This window comes from Halichoerus grypus, chromosome 14, assembly GCF_964656455.1.
Source record: "Halichoerus grypus chromosome 14, mHalGry1.hap1.1, whole genome shotgun sequence".
NCBI classification, from domain to species: domain Eukaryota; kingdom Metazoa; phylum Chordata; class Mammalia; order Carnivora; family Phocidae; genus Halichoerus; species Halichoerus grypus.
The window spans coordinates 76563184-76583180 of NC_135725.1; the positions used below are offsets into that span (position 1 = coordinate 76563184).

The 19997-nt window shown below is 41.9% G+C and overlaps 1 protein-coding gene across 1 annotated transcript in view; it reads left to right on the forward strand.

Moving 5' to 3' along the window:
• PAPPA (pappalysin 1) overlaps positions 1 to 19997 on the forward strand; it is a 240753-nt gene that overhangs the window by 98146 nt on the left and 122610 nt on the right. The window contains exons 8-9 of the mRNA XM_036087337.2: positions 9092 to 9220; positions 14151 to 14242. Of these exons, the coding sequence (XP_035943230.2) occupies positions 9092 to 9220; positions 14151 to 14242 (221 nt within the window). The remainder of the gene's footprint in view (positions 1 to 9091; positions 9221 to 14150; positions 14243 to 19997) is intronic.

The window sequence follows — 19997 nt, forward strand, 5'->3', positions numbered from 1 at the left end:
TCTCTTGTTAAAATCAGGCCCCTCATGATCAAAACTAAACAAAGCAAACAAAACAAAGTTATCTGGGAATAGAAAGGAACATCCTTAATCTACTCAAGGGTGTGTACTGAAATACAGTAGGTATTATGCTTAATGATAAAATATGAGAGATACCCTTTCTGATCCCAGGGTCAAACCAAGAATGCCCAGTAACACCATTGGTCCTACCTGGCACAGGCGGACAAGAAATATAAATAAAAATTCTGGGCATTGTTATTGAAGAAACAAACTATTATTATCCTTACCTGTAAGAGAATACATTAAAAATTAATAAGAATCAACAAATTATTAGAATTAACAAAACAATCTATGAGGCCATCTAAATAGAATATCAATTTATAAAACTCAATTATTTTATCAGCCCCCAAATATGAAAATACAATTATAGATATGCATGTACAGGTGTATATATATGTGTGTGAGTAGATAGACAGATTAAAGCTACCATTTATTATAGTTCTCACATCTATAAATGCTTAAAGTTAGGAATATATTCCTAATAAAATATCACCCCAGTTTTTATGAAGAAGGCTTTAAAACTTTACTGAAACTATAAAAGGAGACCCAAATAAATAAAAAGATAAACTGTGTGTATAAATGGGAGGATGTAATATCATAAAGATGTCTTTCCTCCTCAAATACATCTATAAATTCAATGAAATTGGAATCAAAATCCCGACAGGCATTTAAAAAATGAAGCTTTAAATTCATATGGAAGAGCATAGGGGTTTTTTGAAGGAGAAAATCGAAGTATAGAATGGACTTGTAGCATAAATCAAGACTTTTATAAAACTATGGAAATTAAGACAAAATACTATTGATAAGATGATTAGAAAAAAAATAAATCAATGAAACAAGATAACCCAGAAGCAAACTTATCTAAGTATGGAATGATATACGGGAAAGGTGGTATTACAGTTCAGTAGTGAAAGGATTAACTATTATATAAAAAATGCTGGACAAACAGCCCATCCATATTTGAAGGGAAAACAGTCATTACCACACATCACTTTAAAAACTATATTTTTTATGATTAAAGCCATATATGTGAAAATAAAAACCATGAAACTATTCAAAGGAAATAGAGGTGACTATTTTATGACCTTGGAGGAAAGAAACATTTATTCAACAAGACATAAAAAACACAAATCATGAAGGACATGATTTAAAATTTCTATTTAACAAAGCAGCATAAACAGAATGAACAAAAGAGGAGTCACAGACTTGGAAATAGTATTTTCAGTAACTTTAATTACAAAGGATTAGTATCCGTTATATGTAAATATACTTATATAGCAATAAAAAAAAAAAAGAAAAAGAACCCAATTTCAAAAAAGCAAAAGTGATGAACAAGCAGGTAATATAGCTAGAAATCTACATGGTTAACAAACACATGAAATGATATTCAGGCCTGTTAGTAATCAGGGAAGGGCAAAATGAAGCCGTTATTAAATGTCATTTAATATCCATTGGATTGGCAAAAAATTAAATGTTAGGCAGAATCAAGTGCTGATCAGGACCTGGAGCATTGGGAAGTCTGTTGACAGCATGTTAATTGGTACAACCATTTGGGAGAATAATTTGGCAATGACTATATAGTCACAGATGCAATTACCTTCAACCGAGCGATACCACTTTCTTTCAGAAAATTCTTGCTCTCTGTACAAAGGAAAATGAACACAATGTTTAAAAGTAACATTACTGGAAATGAAGAGGGTTAATAACAGTAATATTTGTATGCCTTCTTTGGAGAAATGTCTGTTCATGTCTTCTGCCCATTTCTTGACTAGATTATTTATTTTTGGGGTGTTAAGGTTAGTAAGGTCTTTATAGATCTTGGATACTAGCCCTTTATCTGATATGTCATTTGCAAATATCTTCTCCCATTCTGTAGGGTTGCCTTCTAGTTTTGTTGACTATTTCCTTTGCTGTGCAGATTTTTATCTTGCTGAAGTCCCAATAGTTCATTTTTACCTTTGTTTCCCTTGCCTTTGGAGATGTGTCTAGCAAGAAGTTACTGCAGCTGAGGTCAAAGAGGTTGCTGCCTGTGTTCTCCTCTAGGATTTTGATGGATTCCAGTCTCACATTTAGGTCTTTCATCCATTTTGAGTTTATTTTTGTGTATGGTGTAAGCAAATGGTCCGGTTTCATTCTTCTACACGTGGCTGTCCAATTTTCTCAACACTGTTTGTTGAAGAGACTGTCTTTTTTCCATTGGATATTCTTTCCTGATTTGTTGAAGATTAGTTGACCATTGAGTTGAGGGTCCATTTCTGGGTTCTCTGTTCTGTACCATTGATCTGTGTGTCTGTTTTTGTGCCGGTACCCTACCATCTTCATGATTACAGCTTTGTAATATAGCTTGAAGTCTGGGATTGTGATGCCCCCAAGCTTTGGTTTTCTTTCTCAATATTCCTTTGGCTATTTGGGGTCTTTTCTGGTTCCATATGAATTTTAGGATTGTCTGTTCCAGCTCTATGAAAAATGCTGATGGTATTTTGATAGGGATTGCAATGAATGTGTAGATTGCTTTGGGCACCATAGACATTTTAACAATATTTGTTCTTACAATCCATGAGCATGGAATGTTTCTCCATTTCTTTGTGTCTTCCTCAATTTCATTCATAAATGTTCTATAGTTTTGAGAGTACAGATCCTTGACCTCTTTGGTTAGGTTTATTCCTAGGTATCTTATGGTTTTGGGAATATTACTCAGCCATCAAAAAGAATGAAATCTTGCCATTTGCAATGACGTGGATGGAACTATAGGGTATTATGCTAAGCAAAATAAGTCAGTCAGAGAAAGACAAATACCGTAAGATTTTACTCGCATGTGGAATTTAAGAAACAAAACACATGAACATAAGGGAAGGGAAGGAAAAATAAAATAAGATGAAAATTGAGAGGGAGAGAAACCATGAGACCCTGAGCTCTAGAAAACAAACTGAAGGTTGCTAGAGGGGAGGTGGGTGGGGGGATGGGGTAACTGGGTGATGGGCATTAAGGAGGGCACTTGATGTAATGAGCACTGGGTGTGATAGACAACTGATGAACCACTAAATTCTACCTCTGAAACTAATAAAAAATAAATTTAAAAAATTAATAGTAATAATAATAGAAGCAACCTAGGTGTCCATCAAGAAAAGAATGGTCAAATAAAGTACGGTATATTCATACAATAAAATACTTATGTCAGAGAAAATAATGAGCTAGATTTGCATGTATAAATATATGTGATCTCAAAAATAATGCTGGGCAAAAAAAATGCCAGCTGTGTACCGATAAATATGGTATTAGAACATTTATGAAATTTAAAATATGCAAAACAGTGCCTGTGTATAAAAAGTATAAAAACATTCATGGTAGAGAGGGAAGAACACACAGGTGGGTTGAAAACAGATATACAGAACAGTACATTTTATTTCTTTTTACAACAAAAATAAGAGATGAAGAAAATATGGCAGTGTTATGATTTGACAAATCTGGATAGTGAGCCTTCCAAGGACATTTTTTATAGTGTTCTCTATACTTGACTATATAACTGATATATTTTCTAATTAAAACAATAATAAGGGTATGTATAAAGTCCTTTGGCACATCATTTCAGGCTCAAAAAGTGACTATTTTCCTTCTCTTCCCATTCTTGGCTGGAAGTTGGTGTACAAAGTGCCTGGGTATTACCCTCTGATTCTCAGCCCAAAGCAGAAATGGAAGATTTGGGCTCTTCCGGAGCCAGAGGCATCCTAGGTGGTCCCCTCACCATGTCTTCCAGCTCAGACAATCTGGGTGGTAAATCCTGAACTACACCCATTCTCAGTGCACAGTTGTAACTGCTGAGGCAGCTTCTAGCTGGTAGAAAAGATGCAACACTACATTTCTCATGAAATTTGAACTATGCACTGCAAAGCTGATCATCTTCCCAGATTTCCATTTCACTGATCAAGAAGTGGATGGTCAGAGAAAGGAAATGGCTTGTGGTAGTGGTAATGTTTAAGGCAGTGTTTTTCTTTCTCCTAACTTTTAGAACTTTCCAAGTGGTCTTTGTATGTGGATTCTACTTGGTTCAAAACTAGGGCTTTTAACTTCTCTTCTGCAGTATTTTCTCATTCGTAACCTCCCTTGCGATGGAGTTAGACCTGGCTCAAGGCCCTGCCCCCAAAGCAGTGTCACTGTGGGCTGTAGAGTAACCTTCCCAAATACGACTTTCTTCATCTGAAAGGGGTGATCATCATAATTATTCAAGGAAATGTTGTTTTGATTAAATGAGATGATTCATAGAAAGTACTGAGCATAGTGCCTGCCATATGATAAATAGGCAACAAACGGAAATGACTATTGCTATTATTGCAGAAGAAGGAGTTTCAAAAAAGCATGACACAGTTAGTTACACAGACTATGTGGAGAGACAGAGTGTGATCAGGGAATGGTATGATATGGAAACAATAGGGGGTCAATAAGGAGTAATCAATCTTTAGAGAGTGTTTCTTAGAAGCAACAAAGTGGGATACTTCCATATTGCAATGAGGCTTTCTGTCCCTCTTTTCTGGTATGGGACAAGAATCATATATCTTTATTAGAAGGTAGAAAAACAGACCCAAAGAAGTGAAGTGACTTACCTATAGATTTCAGATGGGTTTTAATGGACCAATCACAATATGAACTACAAACCAACACTTTAAGAAATATGCATTTTTGCCAAAAACAAGGTCAGGTGGTGCTTAGGCTCCTTATGGATATTTATGTACATAATAATATTTTTAAGATAATGATTTCATAATCTGTAACTAAATTTTACTGAAAGATTGGGCTCCAGGCACCATTGGCTGTCTCAGTTGGTAGAGCGTGTGACTCTTGATCTTGGGGGTGTAGGTTCGAGCCGCACATTGAATCTAGAGATCGCTTAAAAGTAAAATCTTTAAAAAATAAATAAAAAATAAAAAAGATTGGGCTCCCAATCTTGTATACATTGCCATCAATGTGACATTTCTGAGGATAAGTACTGAAAAATCACAGCACTTAAAAATACCACTATTTTTGTTTATAATTGTCAGAAATGGAAAACTAAGGCTGATACATCACTTGAGACATTTGTGAAAGAACAATGGCTAACTGTTAGCAATGTTTTTTTTTTTAAAGTCATATAAAAGATGCATAAAACAACCCCTCAAAAGTAGCCAAGCAATCTCATCACATTTCTTTTTTTTTTTTTAAAGATTTTATTTATTTTTCAACAGAGAGAGAGAGAGACAGCGAGAGGGAACACAAGCAGGGGGAGTGGGAGAGGGAGAAGCAGGCTACCTGCTGAGCAGGGAGCCCGACGTGGGACTCGATCCCAGGACCCTGGGATCATGACCTGAGCTGAAGGCAGACGCTTAATGACTGAGCCACCCAGGCGCCCTCTCATCACATTTCAATACTGCAATTTAAGTTTATTAGCTGGACACATGAAATTAATCTGAGATGCAGTTTGAGGAATTGACCATTAAATACCAGTGGAGGTTAGCTTTAAAAAAAAATAAATGACACTCAGAATTCTATGAAAGAAATCAGAAGTGATGCAATTTATCATGTTTCAGATGAAGTGGTAACATTTTAGTTCCCAACAAAGAGTAAATAGGGAGTTTGGGCTTGGTAGTGTGCCCCCATCACTGCTCTAAGTGAGAAGATTTTGAGCTGGGGAGTGGCTTTGGACCTCAGAATATTCTGATGGTGTTGGCAAACCTGGTAAAGGGAGATACCAGGGGCTGGTTCAGACGTCAAGGTCGAGATATTGGCAGCAACAGGGATGTTGAGGGGATGACATGGAAGCTTTTGAGGTGAGGAAAAGTGACAGGGTTTAGGGTCTGCATGGAGGTGGGAGGCGCAGGAGAGGCAGGAATTCGAGTGACAGTGTAAGACTTTCCAGATGGGTTTAGGAGCAGCTAAAAGGAAAAATTTGACATCAGTGGCCCACTTTTAGACCATCCATGAAATAGGTCCTAACCTCCAGCAAAACCTTCAGAGGCCACTAGCATGTCCTTCCGAAGGGATTCTATTCTACCGAGATTCTTGAGAAAAGAGCCCTCATTTGGCATTAATTTTGACTTCAACTTGGAGAAGATGTAGTTTTATCATAAGAATTCTTCAGTGAAAAAACATAATATTTTTAATAGCATTGGGTTCTGTTCCCCCTTCTCTACCTTTTTACCAAGGGAGTGACTTGGGCTTCTATTGTCCTATCTGAAAACTTGGGATAACAACCCCTGCTTCAAATAGCTGCTGTCAGGCTTCCCTGAAATAAGGATACATAAGCCATGCACACACAGTTGGAAGGAGGCTTATCAAGGTCTTCCTACCAATCAGATGTGTTCTGTGTGATGCTAGTGGGTGAGAAGGAGGTGTGGGTGGAAGTTATAGGGAGACAGATTTTGCCCCAGGGTAAGACAAACCTTCTGGGATCCAGAATTTTCAGAAATTGGAATAGCCACGTGGAGCGAGAGCAAGATGCAGGCACTGAGGGTCTTCTAGCCACATGACGTGGTAGAAAAGAGACTTTCCACTAAGCTGTGGCACACACAATAGGTGGTGGCCTCACTTTCGTAGGTTTGCCTAACCAAGGTTACATATAGCTATCTGTCACTCCATCCCTTCTACTAAAGAGAACATAGCATAACTCCAGTGAACGAGAGCATTGACAATTTAAGCATTCATATTAATGGGTTAATATTTATTAACTATCATAGGCTGGGCACATACGTGCTTTCTATGTGTTCTCACATTCAATCTGTAGGAAACTGCTGTGAGGTCAGGTTGATGACTAATTCAGAATAGGCTCAGAGCTGTGAAACACCTGCCTATGACTTCTCAGCTTGTCAGTGATGAAGCCAGGGTAGAAACACGTGTTTGCTTGCCTCAGACTTGTGTTTATCGAGAAGCAGGAGGAGGAAGAGGGAAGGAGGGAGGACAGTGTAGGGGGGAGGAGGGAAACGTTCACAAATATTAGCAGAGCACCTTAAATATTATCAGCCATAAATCATTTGTGACACACATTACAAATGGAAAACACAACGTAGAGAAGTACTTTTCACACCCTCCTGCGTTCCACGGAAGTGCTCCATCTGCTTCAGACAGTGGCCATATGCCCCCAGTGGCCTGCAATGCAGCCTGAAGAAAATTTCTTATTTTATTTCATAACACGGCCATATTTGTTTAATATAAAACATGCCTCCATGTTTTAGAGGAAAATGAATATACAAGAGAATGCACGTCTTCTTTATCTTGTGCCTCCTTGTATCCCCCAGGGAAAACCACTCTCCCCACCACCACAATATTTCAGTTCTAGAAACACCACCAGAAAAAGTATACGTTTGTTAGTCTAGAGGTGGATAAAATATGTAATAAACATTTTTAAAAAAAAGAAAGCCTATATCCATAAATTAGCATCCCAGAAGTTTACAAGGCAACAGTTATTCATACATTCCTATGTAAAATATCTTGAGATTTGTATGCATTTTACCTACCAAACTTTCATTGGCAGAACACTGATGGAACCCCCAGGGACTTCTGGTCTACCCCCCAATATTGCTTTCTGCTCCAGCACTACCAAAACAAACTCTCTTTTGGGTAACCAGTCCAGCATTCTCCAGAAGGTTATATTCCTCACTAGAGTCCTTCAACACTCAGAAACTCATACTCATTGCTGTGTTGAGAGTCAGGAGACATTGTCTGCCCATTGCCTCTGCACCTGTTACCTTATTGGCCTTATCCAAACAGCCCCAGCCCTAACAGCAGCTGAAACAACAGATGGGCAGGAGAACTTGAGATTTTTTGACATCATCCTTTTGTTTATGAAATCCCACCCCCCAACTCTGGAATCTAAAAGGAATTCTCTTCATTATCATTTTGTGGGGTTTTTTTTCTCCCATGGCACTTTTATTACTATTAAAAAGTAAATAATTAATGCAGAGGGAGGTAAAAAAGGGAATAACATCATCCTTCGAAAATGGTCAAAAAGGAAATAGGCATTGTGATTTGGTGATGTGGAACTGACATAAATCTATCTCTGCCTTGGAGGATAATTGGCAGTAGCCAGGCTTGATGGCAGGATGAATTCAAGCAGGGAGCTGAGAGGGGCTGAGGAAGGGGAGGGAGGAAATCTGGAGTAAGGTTGAGCGCGAGAAAGGGGGAGCAGGCATTGCACTGGGAGGTCTTGTGAGCAGTGGGGAGAGCCACCAGTGCCTGGAATTGTAATTTCAGGACAGAATCCCCCTTTGCAAGGGATGAGATTATTAAAACAGGCCTGAGCTAGGGATTAGGGAGGCAGAATGCAGGCTGCTATTTAGTAGTGCATGATTGTAAGCAAGTTGATTAACCTCTCTCTGCCTCAGATTTATCATCTGTAAAATAAACATGAAAACACTAGCACACATGTAGGGTTGCTTCGATTCTCAAATGAGAAAATACATGGAACGTGTGTTGCCCCAAGCCTGACATTCAGTTAATGGATGCTGCGGCTGTTACTATTTTAGTGAAGAGTGAGAGACAGGGACGAGCAAGAGGTGGAGAGGTGGACAGTCACTGGATGTGAAGCGTAAGGAAGGGGCTTGCTCACATGTAATGGGGTTTCTGTTCAGTGCCTAAAAGGAGGCGAAAAGATCAGACAATGCCCACAGGATCTGGCATGGTGCTTTCCCAGCTCTGTCTGCTTATCCCATTTCGTTTTCCTGGAGGACATTCTCCCAAACACCTTCATTATGGGCCACATACCATCCGGTTCTTATCCACCAGGGTTATTATAAAGGTTAAATTAAAGATAAAAGTACCTGGTAATATTCACAGCTGTCTGTCATTTGACGCTAGTCATTATTGCTTTACATTTTGGTGTGGTCCATCATGCATAGGAGAGTGCCTTAACCACAGTAGACAATACAAATTATTGGATAACTTAATGTGCGTGTGATTTCAAACGTAAGCAAGACTGATAGAACATACTCAAGGGGATCAATTTCATCTGCCCCCAGCATTGTGTCTCTATAGCTAATCATCTTTGTTAATAACCTCCTTTGTTTTCCAGGGATCTCAGTCTTGGCAGTGTGTACCAGTACTGGGTCATCACCATTTCGGGAAGTGAAGAGAGTGAGCCATCACCTGCTGCCATATACATCCATGGAAGTGGGTACTGTGGTGATGGCATTATCCAGAAGTAAGTAGACCTAATTAAAGAAAGGGAAGGGAGTGATGCTCATGAGGCCAAGAGAAGGTCAGAGTGCTACACAGAAGAGCTTACGGGAGACTCCTCAGTGTGGGAGCTGTGAGTTACCAGCAGTTACTAGCAGTCTGTCAGTTTGTCTGCAAGTAGTCTGCTGGCCTCAAAGGAAAAGCAGGGTTCTTTTTTGAACATGTATATGTAATATAATATGTGATTCTGATAGAGCTACCATTATGCACTTACTACCAGTATGCTCTTATTCTTCATCGTTTTATGGGTACTGCAAGGATTCTATTTGTTTTTCCACTCCAGCCGACATTCAGTTAACAGGACACAGGGCATCCAGGTCAAAACATTTTTACATTCTTTGCTGGTTAACCATTTAAATTTGTTAAAACTGCATATTTATTTGTAATTTCTGTTGTATTGTCTTATATGAACAATTTACAAAATGGTTAAAGGCTCATAAAAATAACAAAATATTCTAACTCACTATACTGTCAAAACCATAAATAGTAAACAGTATTCCAGAGTGAATACTGAATGTGAACATAAATAAGGACAAAGAGGCAAATGAACCAGAAAGTGTAAAGACTCCACACAAGCAGCCGAAAAGGAAAAGTATGAGTAGAAAATATAAAGCCACAGTCTACACTGTGGATTTTATTGGGTAATCAGTCCATTTATCCCCTTGTCCACAGGGTGAGATATTGCACAACTGTGAAATAGGGGCAAGAAGCCATTAAGACTCTCACATTGTTTAAAAAAATTTTTTTTTAAAAAGTAAACCTTTGAGTTTTTTCCTCCCAAATTAGCACAAAAATGTTTTCTGGCACAAAACAGAATAGTTTTGTCCCTGGAGGTGAAAAAGAGACCAGAAACTGTTCGCAGTTAAGTTTCTTATTGCTAAAACTGTGTTCCTTATTGCTAACGTGGTTGCAAGTTACACTATTGCTAAGAGACTTTTAAAACTCTGGGCCGATTTAATGACAAACGTCACACGTGGAGAGGGCAGACAAGCTATTGGCGAAATCCCTTCATTAAATGGAGCTGTTGGGTGTCACATAATATCTGTGGAATTGCAGTGGCTGTTTCTGGAGGGGGAGGGGCTCTGTAAAGAGAATTCGCTTCACAGTTGGATGAAACCGCTGATGTATAGACCATGAATCATAGGTGTAGTATATACATGAAAGAGAAGTGCTAGATGACTCTTTCAGTTCATCATTGACTCTAGTGCTGGAGGGGAAGAGCAATTTCATTTGGTACCGTTTATTTTGCGGTATGTGATATAAACTGGAAACCTGCTTGGGATGAAAGGAACGGCCAGGAGCACAGCAAGGCTAACCCAGTTGTGCAAGTAAAGCGTTTGCACATGAATACCCATCCACACAGACCTCAGAAAGCAGTTTGCTTTCTGGTCATGACTTAGCATGGAAGGAAAGATTGAATGTTACATATATGCTCAGATGATGGCCAGCATGATTTAGCTGTGCAGAGAGAAAGTTTCTGCTACCCCACAGACTGAAGCATATGAGCTGTTACAAGAAAGGTACTAATTCAAGTTTTTGGGATAAGAAAGGACTTTTTTTTTTAATGTTAACACTAGCAAGGCCAGTAATGATTATTTGCACGATTTCAAGAGGCTTGCTGAGGTGACGTATCTTGGGGGTATGTATTCATGTCTTAAATGTCCTGCAACTATAATTTCAAAGCTGAATTGTCAAGATTTTAATATCAAGGAGATTGTATAAGGACTTTTAAGTGTGGAATTATGGTGAAAACCACCTGATTGCCAAGAATTTGACTCGCCAAGCGTAGAAGATAAATCTCCTCATTTGTCGGAGAAGGAAGCTCATGGTGTGCTGTTGTGTGCTTTTAAAATCCTATCCAAATGCAGCAACCAAACATGAAGATACAGTTTCGAGTGCTTAATATAACACGATTGGGGAAAGGGAAGCCGTTCACCATTCTTTCCCACATTAAGACATCAACTTCTGGCTCCTGACACAGCTGTTGTCTAATGGAATACTGAGCAACTGAGCAAGGCAGTCTCCAGGGAGAGTGCCCCATCATTTGTGGGCCCAAGATTGAGCTGCGCATCCAGAATATCCAGGAAACACTTGCGGTCATAGCTGACAACCCATAATTGTGATTTGGGATTTTCTAATTTAGCACAAAGAATAAAAAAAAGAATCTCACCAGATGTGGAACCTGACCTACAACTCAGTCTGTCCATTTGGACCCAGATATAGATGCATTGGTAAGACACTGCAAACAGTGTCATTCTTCTTGCTGATCTAAAACTATTATTATTTATTTTATTTTATTATTATTGTTATTTATTTTATTATTATTAATATAAGTAGTGTTTTCAATAAAGTTTTTTAGTATTTTACCTAAAATTGGTATCCTACACAGATATCACTTAAGTTACCAAATAGTTGTTGACATGCTTTGTAGAAAACCAAATGCAGCTAATGGATGGTTCCCTAGGCAAAAACAAACAAACAAAAACTTTGAGGAAAAGGAGTAATGTCATCTTAGCTAATTTTCATGGGATGATATGTGCTGAATCACTGTATATACTTAAGGGAATTTACAAAGATATTGAGATAGGCTCAACACTTAATGAGGCCCCAATGGATGAAAGCATTGGATGAATATAATGATAATATTCATAAATATTTATTGAGCCTCCACTATGCACGAGCATTGGGCTACACCATTATCTCCTTGGGTCCAACCATATAAAATAGGTTCTATTACCATACTTCACAGAGTATGATGTACAAAGACTAACATGGCTTTCTCAAGTTTACACACCCAGTAAAGAGCAGAACCAAGATGCGAACCCACAGCCCATGTTCGCATTTGGATTCACTGTCGCCTTGCTGTGTCACCAACAGGCCCACAACACTAGTAAGTGAGGGAGTAGCTATGTGCTCTCTGTTGAATCCCAGGCACTATGCCAGGCATTGCGGTGCTAGGATGACAAACACTGTCATTTCCTTTGACATCGGAAAGCCCAGTATAGGGGGCTGTCAGGTAAACGCAAAGGTGGTCAGTTTGACAAGTGCTAGGATAGATGGAGCCTGGTGTCTTTGGACACAGAGAAGACGGACACCCACTCCAGCTTGGGAGGTCAAAGAAGGTTTCTATAAGAAGCTCTCTATGTAATGATAGATCTGCCATGCCTAGAAGATATTTGTGGTGACACTAATGTTTTGCTTAAACCAATAGAACATACTGTTTGGGTGGTGAGGGAAGGTGGGTTAGATGTGTTCTTTGTGGCTTTGGGAAACCAGCCCAGGTTAAAAAAAAAAAAAAAATCTCTCCCTAGATAACGCATGAGATAGCTAAGTAACACAAGGCTATCACCAATTTCCAGCTTTCGAGATTCACTGGCAGAGATTGGAAATATGGGCCCAGCTTGGAATATGGATCTCTCTTCTCCTCGGCTCATGCATTTGCAGACAGGAGAGAACTTGAGAGGCTCTTCAGAAATCCATGCAATGGCCCAGCCATCATAAGGATTGATTGCAAAGCACCATCCTGCTACTCGGACACCTCCTAAAAGCAACAAACATGGTCCAGTGTTAACTGCCCGGGTGAAAGGAAAAGTCTGAGGCCTCTTCCATGCTTTGACAGGTCCCAGCTGGTCTCTGGGGAGGGAGGGACAGCTGACACACAGTCTGCAGAGACCTCCCGGGACTGAGTGGGCTGGGAACCCTGATTCCCTGAGCATCTACTATCTATCATGCACCGTGCCAGCCACATAAAGTTCCATTCAATTCTTGTGCCAGCTCTAAGGAGGGGTATAGTTATTTCCATCTGAACCTGCGGGAACACGGACACTTGGCCTCTGGAATAGCGCGGTCCAGTGGATTCTTCTGCAGTGATGGAAATATATTCCATGCTGTTCTGTCCGGTAGCCACTAGCTACATACCACATACAGCTATTGAGGCTTGAAATGTGGCAATTGTGACTAAGGAATGGAATTTTAAATTATTTTTAGTCTTTATTGATTTAAATGGTCCAATCGAGATTAGGAGACTTGTCTGAGATCACGCAGCTGGTTTGGAATAAGAGGATCTAAACCCATGTTTTCTGTTTCTCAAAGGATGAGAATTTTCCAGGTCGTGATAATCCACTCAGTCTTTCAGCTCTTTCTCCTCTTTCTCATCTCCTCGGTCCAATTCAGAGAGCATTGCTCAGTTTCTGTCCATCCCAACCTCTGCCGAACCACCCTGAGGTGATAGAAATAATTCCTAACAAAACAAAACAAAATGAACAAACAAGAGGAGACACTTTTATTTCCTAGCAGCATGGTTCCCACGGGCCTTAGAGTTTCTCACCCCATGAAATGATGCACTGGATGGAGAGAGCAATACTTTCTAGTGAAAGGAAGACCAGCCCCAAGCATGTGACTGGGGGGAAAAAAAAAAAAGTCTTTATTTCTAAGTTCACGGTTGGGGGGCGGGCAGGTAGGGAACAAGAAGGAGGGTAAGGTAGGGCATAGTGAAGAACAGAATTTATATTTCAGAAGCTCAGAAATTTCCTTCAAATCCACCATTTTAAAATGGCAGCAAGATCTCCCAGACACAAGGGAGCAAGGTCGGTTCCTTCATCCCTTCATCCATTCCTTTCTCCCATCTGACCTAACAGACAAGATCTCGGAGAACAGGTTTGGAGGCAGGAACTCAGCTTCGTCGTGGGAAGCACAAAATAAGGCAAAGTAATAGGGTCTTACCCATGTATATCTTTATACATCTCATTTGGAAGAAGAAGAGATGGACACTGGGGGTAAGGGACTTGCCTGAGGCCTCTTGGAAAGCTGATGGCCTGGGGAGGCCTTTCCCGTGGCCAGCTGTGGTTCTGAAGCTGCTCTCTCTGACAGATCTCTCTTCTGTTCCCGGTCTGCAGAAGCCGAGGTGAAGAATGTGATGACATGAATAAGCTCAGTGGTGATGGCTGCTCCCTCTTTTGCCGACAGGAAGACTCCTTCAATTGTATTGGTAAGTGTGTGTCATTTCTTGGGGCTTAGCTGGAGAAGGGGACCCTGCGGGATAGTGTCAGGCCAGTAACAGCAGTAGTGAGGACTAATGATGATTTATTCCTTTGTATTACAAATATTGACGATTGCCTCCTGGGCCAGACCCTGTTTGAGGCACCGGGGAATACGGCAATGGGAAGCAAAGGAAAACAGGCAAATGCTCCTGCCCTCACAGAGCTTACGTTCCCCTCCCGTGCCTCACAGCAGAGGCTGCTGGTAACTCGTTTTCAAGCCGGCTTCTTCCTTGCTCTTCTTCGCACCAGCTCTTCAGGAGGGTGATTAGTATAGATTTTTAAAGGCTTGTATTCTCACTTTCACAAGCCAGAGAAATGATGAAAGTGGTCCAGAATCTCATGGGTTAGAAGTGATTGGAGACAGAACCAGGGCTTGAACCTGACTCTGTCTGATTGTTAAGCACACGCCGAGCTCCTTCTGCTGCACAACCTCCAGCCAAGATCTGGGAACCCCAGTAGTTCCCTTTGCACACTCAGAACCTCGGCGCGAGAGTGGAGGAAGAGCAGACCAGCTTGTGTTTAGAAAGCAAACGTCCTTTTCCCACCTTTACTGAGTCAGTTGGGAAATTTGTGTTCCTCTGGCTCCTCTAGGAGTCTGGCTGATCTTGTTGTTACAGCCCCACTTGGGAGGCCCTGGCCAGCCCGGGGCTGGTAAACAGACAGGGGTTGGGGGGCAGGGATGGAATTTTGAGCTGGCTCAGATGAGATCATACTTCCTTTAAGATGCAAATCGATACCTGAAGATCAAAGGTCCCCCGGCTAATCCCCTGGGCTGGAGGTGAAAACTAATCACAATTCATTTGCAAGTACAAAAGACAGAGGTGCTCTATCTGAAGAGAGAAGGGGCAGCTACTGAGGGGATGAAAACATTGGTGGGAAGATTTCACAATGAAAGGCAATTTTCTAGGAAGACGAAAGGGAAGGAAATGTCATCGGGTCCTCCCATTCGCAGTGCATTACAGGGACCCATTTAGACCTTCCTTCTCCAGGGAGATTGTGAGCACTGTGAGCTCTTCACCACGTATGTATCATTCACCCTTAGTCCATTCTCAGCACACATGGATTGAGCACCTACTGTCTCCTTGCCACCAAGTAGGGGCTCAGCAACACAATAAGAGGTGTCCCACAGCTAACTGTGGATGGAAGAAAGGAATACGTGGAGGAAGGAAAGACAGAAGGGGAATTTCCAGGCAGGACCTTGGGTTTTTAAATGACAGAAGGCTGTTTTCTTTGCTCTGTTGATTTGCGCATGGTCCATGGTAAAACTTGATGTTAGCCTGGTGGTGTGGCGAAAGGAGCCTGGGCTGAAAATTAGGAAAACCAGGCTCTAGTCCTCACTGTGCTTGAGAACTTGCCACATTAACACTGGCCAGGTTGCTTCCCTCGTCTGGGCCTCAGTTTACCTGGTGTAAACTTCAAAGGATTGGGTTAGGTGGTCTCTAAAGGCCTTACGTACACTTGACTTGTGCTATTTCCAAGGTGTGTGACTATTTCCCGTGCCCATGAGCTACTTGCCTTTGTCGTCATCCTCGTGACACCCAGCATCACTCCCAGATCATGCTGGAAAATATCTACCTATTTTACTCACACTAAGGTGGCACGTAACTTAAGTGCTTCTGGAAGGAAGGGAGGATGTGGTGGTGAAAGTAGGATATGGGACCCTCAAAGAGATGCTCGGGTGGCCCTGGTGCCCACATTCTGGGGAGCTTCGGCACTATGCAGCAATACGCAAACACAAGGTAGCCTCCTACAGGTAGAAGCTCATCATCCACGGAAGGGGTCTGCAAACTCCAGTCCACGGGCCAGAACTGGCCTACTGCCTCTATTGGAAAGTAAAGTCTTACTGGAACACAGCATACTCTTTATGTGTTATCTATGGCTGCTTTCCTGCTACAAATTATTGAGCGAGTACAGCAGAGACCCTATGACCCAAAGAGCCCAAACTATTAGTAATCTGGCCTTTTACAGACCTTTGCTGACCCCTGGTTCGTGGATTTGAAGTCTTTGATCATCTTGGTTATTGGAGCCTGGGGCAGAGAGGAGGTGACAGTTATGACATGGTTTGCCATTTCTAAGAAAAAGAACTGAATTTTAAGCATACAGTGGTGGGGCCTGGGAGATTCTTAGAAAGAGCACTGGACAGTGAGTCCAGTCCTAGCGGGCCTTCCCCACCCCCCCCCACCCCCTTGGGCCTAACTTCCCTCCTCAACTTTAGCCGGAATGACTGTTTTGGACTAGATCAGTGATTTTTAAACTGTGCTAACTGAGATGCTTAAGAGGAAAGAGGTGAAGGCGAGGGAGGTGACAAGAAGGCGAGATCTGGACTGTCATCGGTCTACTTGATATACCGTTGTTCTCTACTAGATCCTGAGTATTCTGCTGGCGATGGTGATATTTATTGAACCTCCATGATATACCAAGCACATTTATAAACTCTCCTTTTCATAATAATCTTTTATGGTCCTGCTTTTACACAAGAGGAAGCTGAGGCATGAGAGTGAACCAAGGATATGCAGTTAAATGGTAGAACCGGGATGCAAACCCAGAGTCTGACTTCAGACAGTGGTGAGCTACCTGCAAAAAAAAAAAAAAAAAGGTAGCTCCTGGTCTTGGAGGGTTTTGAGGGTGAACAAGGAACACACTGCTTTAAAATAGTCTGTCTAGTGAATTAATGGACTGGAATACAGAATTGTCAGTGGTGTGGATGGTGTCCAGGGAAGATTCTGTGTTACCTGGTATGTTGAGTATGGTTTGTGTTAGAGGAATGACCTCAGCTACACACCCACCCTCACCAATTAGAATTCCACTATAGAGACTCAGTGAGACACAGGACATTCCAAGAATTAAGGAGTCTATCCAGAGATCCCAACTCCCAGGACTACATTCCGAGGACAAACTCCATGCCTTTGAGTCTAGAAAACCATCTTCCCTTAAGAACAGCTGAAGAATAGACAGTGAGTCTTTGGCTCCCACCACATGCAGCTTCAGTGAGTCAGAGAAATGGCACTGGAGTGTGGGAGGCTTTGCTGAGGTGGACTGGTTTCATCATTGTATTTGTCAAGACAGTGGCCAAGAGAACAGGCTTGAGTGATACTGACTTGGGCGCACACCATGGCTTAGACACGCGACCTTAGCTAAACGTCGGTGTTCTCATCCAGAAAATGGTAAAAGTCTGGAGACTCAACTGTGGAAGATATTTATCAATAATTTTGGAAACTTATTATCCGAATCTCCTTCCTAGATTTAGGAAATAATTCTCCTTGATGTAATAATAATGAGGCAGAGCCCAAGCCCTCTACAGAAGTTGAAAATCCAAAAGTCTCCTTCCCTGACTCCCCTTTACAGCCTGAGCGTGGGCACAAGAACTACACTCCCCCCCCAGTTGTTTTGATAAGGATGGCTACAACCTGTGTGTTTCCAAAGTACCAGTGACAGCATGTGACATTGGTGTGAAAGTGACCATGTTCTACTGTCTTCACAAGACCAGTCCTGGGACCTCATCTTGAGCTTAGAGTTGGGCTTTGGAGTGTGCAAGCCTGGCTCTCCAAGCCCTCCCAGAGAGTGTTCTATAACTATCCAGTATTCTCTGAATAGATTTTTGTTTGTTTGCTTGTTTTGCTTCAGTAGGCCAAAGTTGGTTTCTGTTGATTGTCACTTAGAATCCTGACTGAAAATTATTGTCATAAGATACTATGAGGTTTAGCCCCATTCTTAGCAAGTTGGATGTGCTTGAAGTACATTAACTGTTACTTATCTCAGTGTATGCGTATGTGTGGGGGTGGGGGTGGGGGATGATTATCAGCAACAACCACCATTTACAGTCACCCATTAGGTGTGATGTATGTCCCATGTCATGCCCCTTTCTTTAGTGTGAGCCTATGAGAGGACACTTATATCCAGATGAGGGATCTAAGACCTGTTATGATGTCTTAACCTGGCTAAGATAACACAGCTCATAGAGGTGTGATCCCATCTCAGACTGAGTAGAGACCCCCTGATTTTTCTACTCTACTACTCTGACCCCCATCTGAATGGATGACTTCCTTCTCTCCTCCCTCCCTCCCTTCCTTCCTTCCCTCCTTCCTTCCTTCTTTTCCTCCCTCCTTTCCTTCCTTCTTCCTTCCCTTCTCTTCTTCTTCATTATTTTTTTTGTCACCGACCATTACATTGGGCCAGTGTTTTCCCTGGGTTTGGTAACACCAGTGTGAGCGTGGGTGACAGATTTATGGTGGCATTCCCATTCACTTTTCAGAAACCCACACATCCGGAAGTATTCCCAAGGTGCCAATGTGTTATTACGCAACACCCCGGGACTTCCCTTTCCCACTGTCCCACCCCAGCGCCCTTATCCCCCAGCACATAATAAGTTGCTTGTTAAAAAGAACACCACCCACAAGACCTCTTAGGCAATGCAAGCTGCATCCCCAGCAATGTGAAAATTATCTTGTCCTTTCCCCCCTTTTTAAAAAACATAACATACACCAGGCCTTAGGTTTCAGTTAAAAAATGTGGTATCAGTAAAATGATAACTCCCCACTGCGCACCCCCACCCCCACTCCAACAGACACTGGCTGGAGGCATTGTTTGGCAGCACTGGGAATTCTGTTCCTATAGCACTGAGTCATGAACCACAGCCAGGCTGCTGATAAAAGCTGAAGGAGGGAAGGTAATGCTCAAATTAGACAAAATGTGAAGCATCCCCAAAAGGGGCTCTACCTAGTGATACATCTCAAGCCAGTGCTGGAAGTGAGCTACCTTCTGAGATGACATGCAGTCCCCTATAGGAGATGCAATTGGGGAGGACTCCTCATGCTTGGTTTTGATTTACCACCCTGTGTCCTTCAGGATGGCTGGTCCCAGGGATGAGTTTAGATACGGGGGCCTGGGCTGCAGCTCAGCATCCAGGAGCCTCAGTTTCCCCCTCTGTGACATGAGTGTGATCGGGCTGAGGACTCTGAAGCTTCTTTCCCTGTCTGACACTGGGGCATCCTCCGTGTGTCATTTACTTAAAAGCTTTGGGGTTTCAAATCCTACTCGATGCTGATACACAGTTAGGAGAACAAAGCAAATGGACCCCCAGGTTGTCATTCCGCTGTGTCTCTTTTTCTCGCTTCTTCCCAACTCCTTCCTACCATGCCAGGACTGCCGTGAGCATGACATTGTCTCTGGTCTCTGACATAGCATCTCGAGGCCTGTCCCAGAGCCAGGGCCAGTAACTTAGTTATCTGGGAGGCAGCTGAGGGGGAGAAGGGGAGATCAGTCCTCCTCCCCTGCCCTGTCCCTGGGAGGGGTGGGGGTCACAGAGCCTTGCGGCCCCTGTGTCAGGGTGCCCTGGCCTGCTCCGAGCCAAGGCGGGAAAGGAAAACAAGAAGATGAATCGCCACGTCTTCTTGGTGGATGTCCTAATGATACTTTAGAGCAACAGTGACTAAAAAGGAAAACAGCATCTGGTTGGGGGGAGGGGCAGTGGAAGGGGGAGGCAGAATGGGCTCTGCTGGAAGTTGCATTTATTATTATTTTTCTTTCTAACAAAGTGAAATCATAATAACATGATCCACCTCTCACCTTACAAAAAAGTTAAAATTAAAAAAAAAAAAAAAACCTGCTCCCGGATGCAGGCATTCCTTCAGATTTTCCTCTGTGGGAAGCGTAACTTTCACCAAGTGACCTTCCTGAAATAAAGCCTCCTTTGACATGAAGACA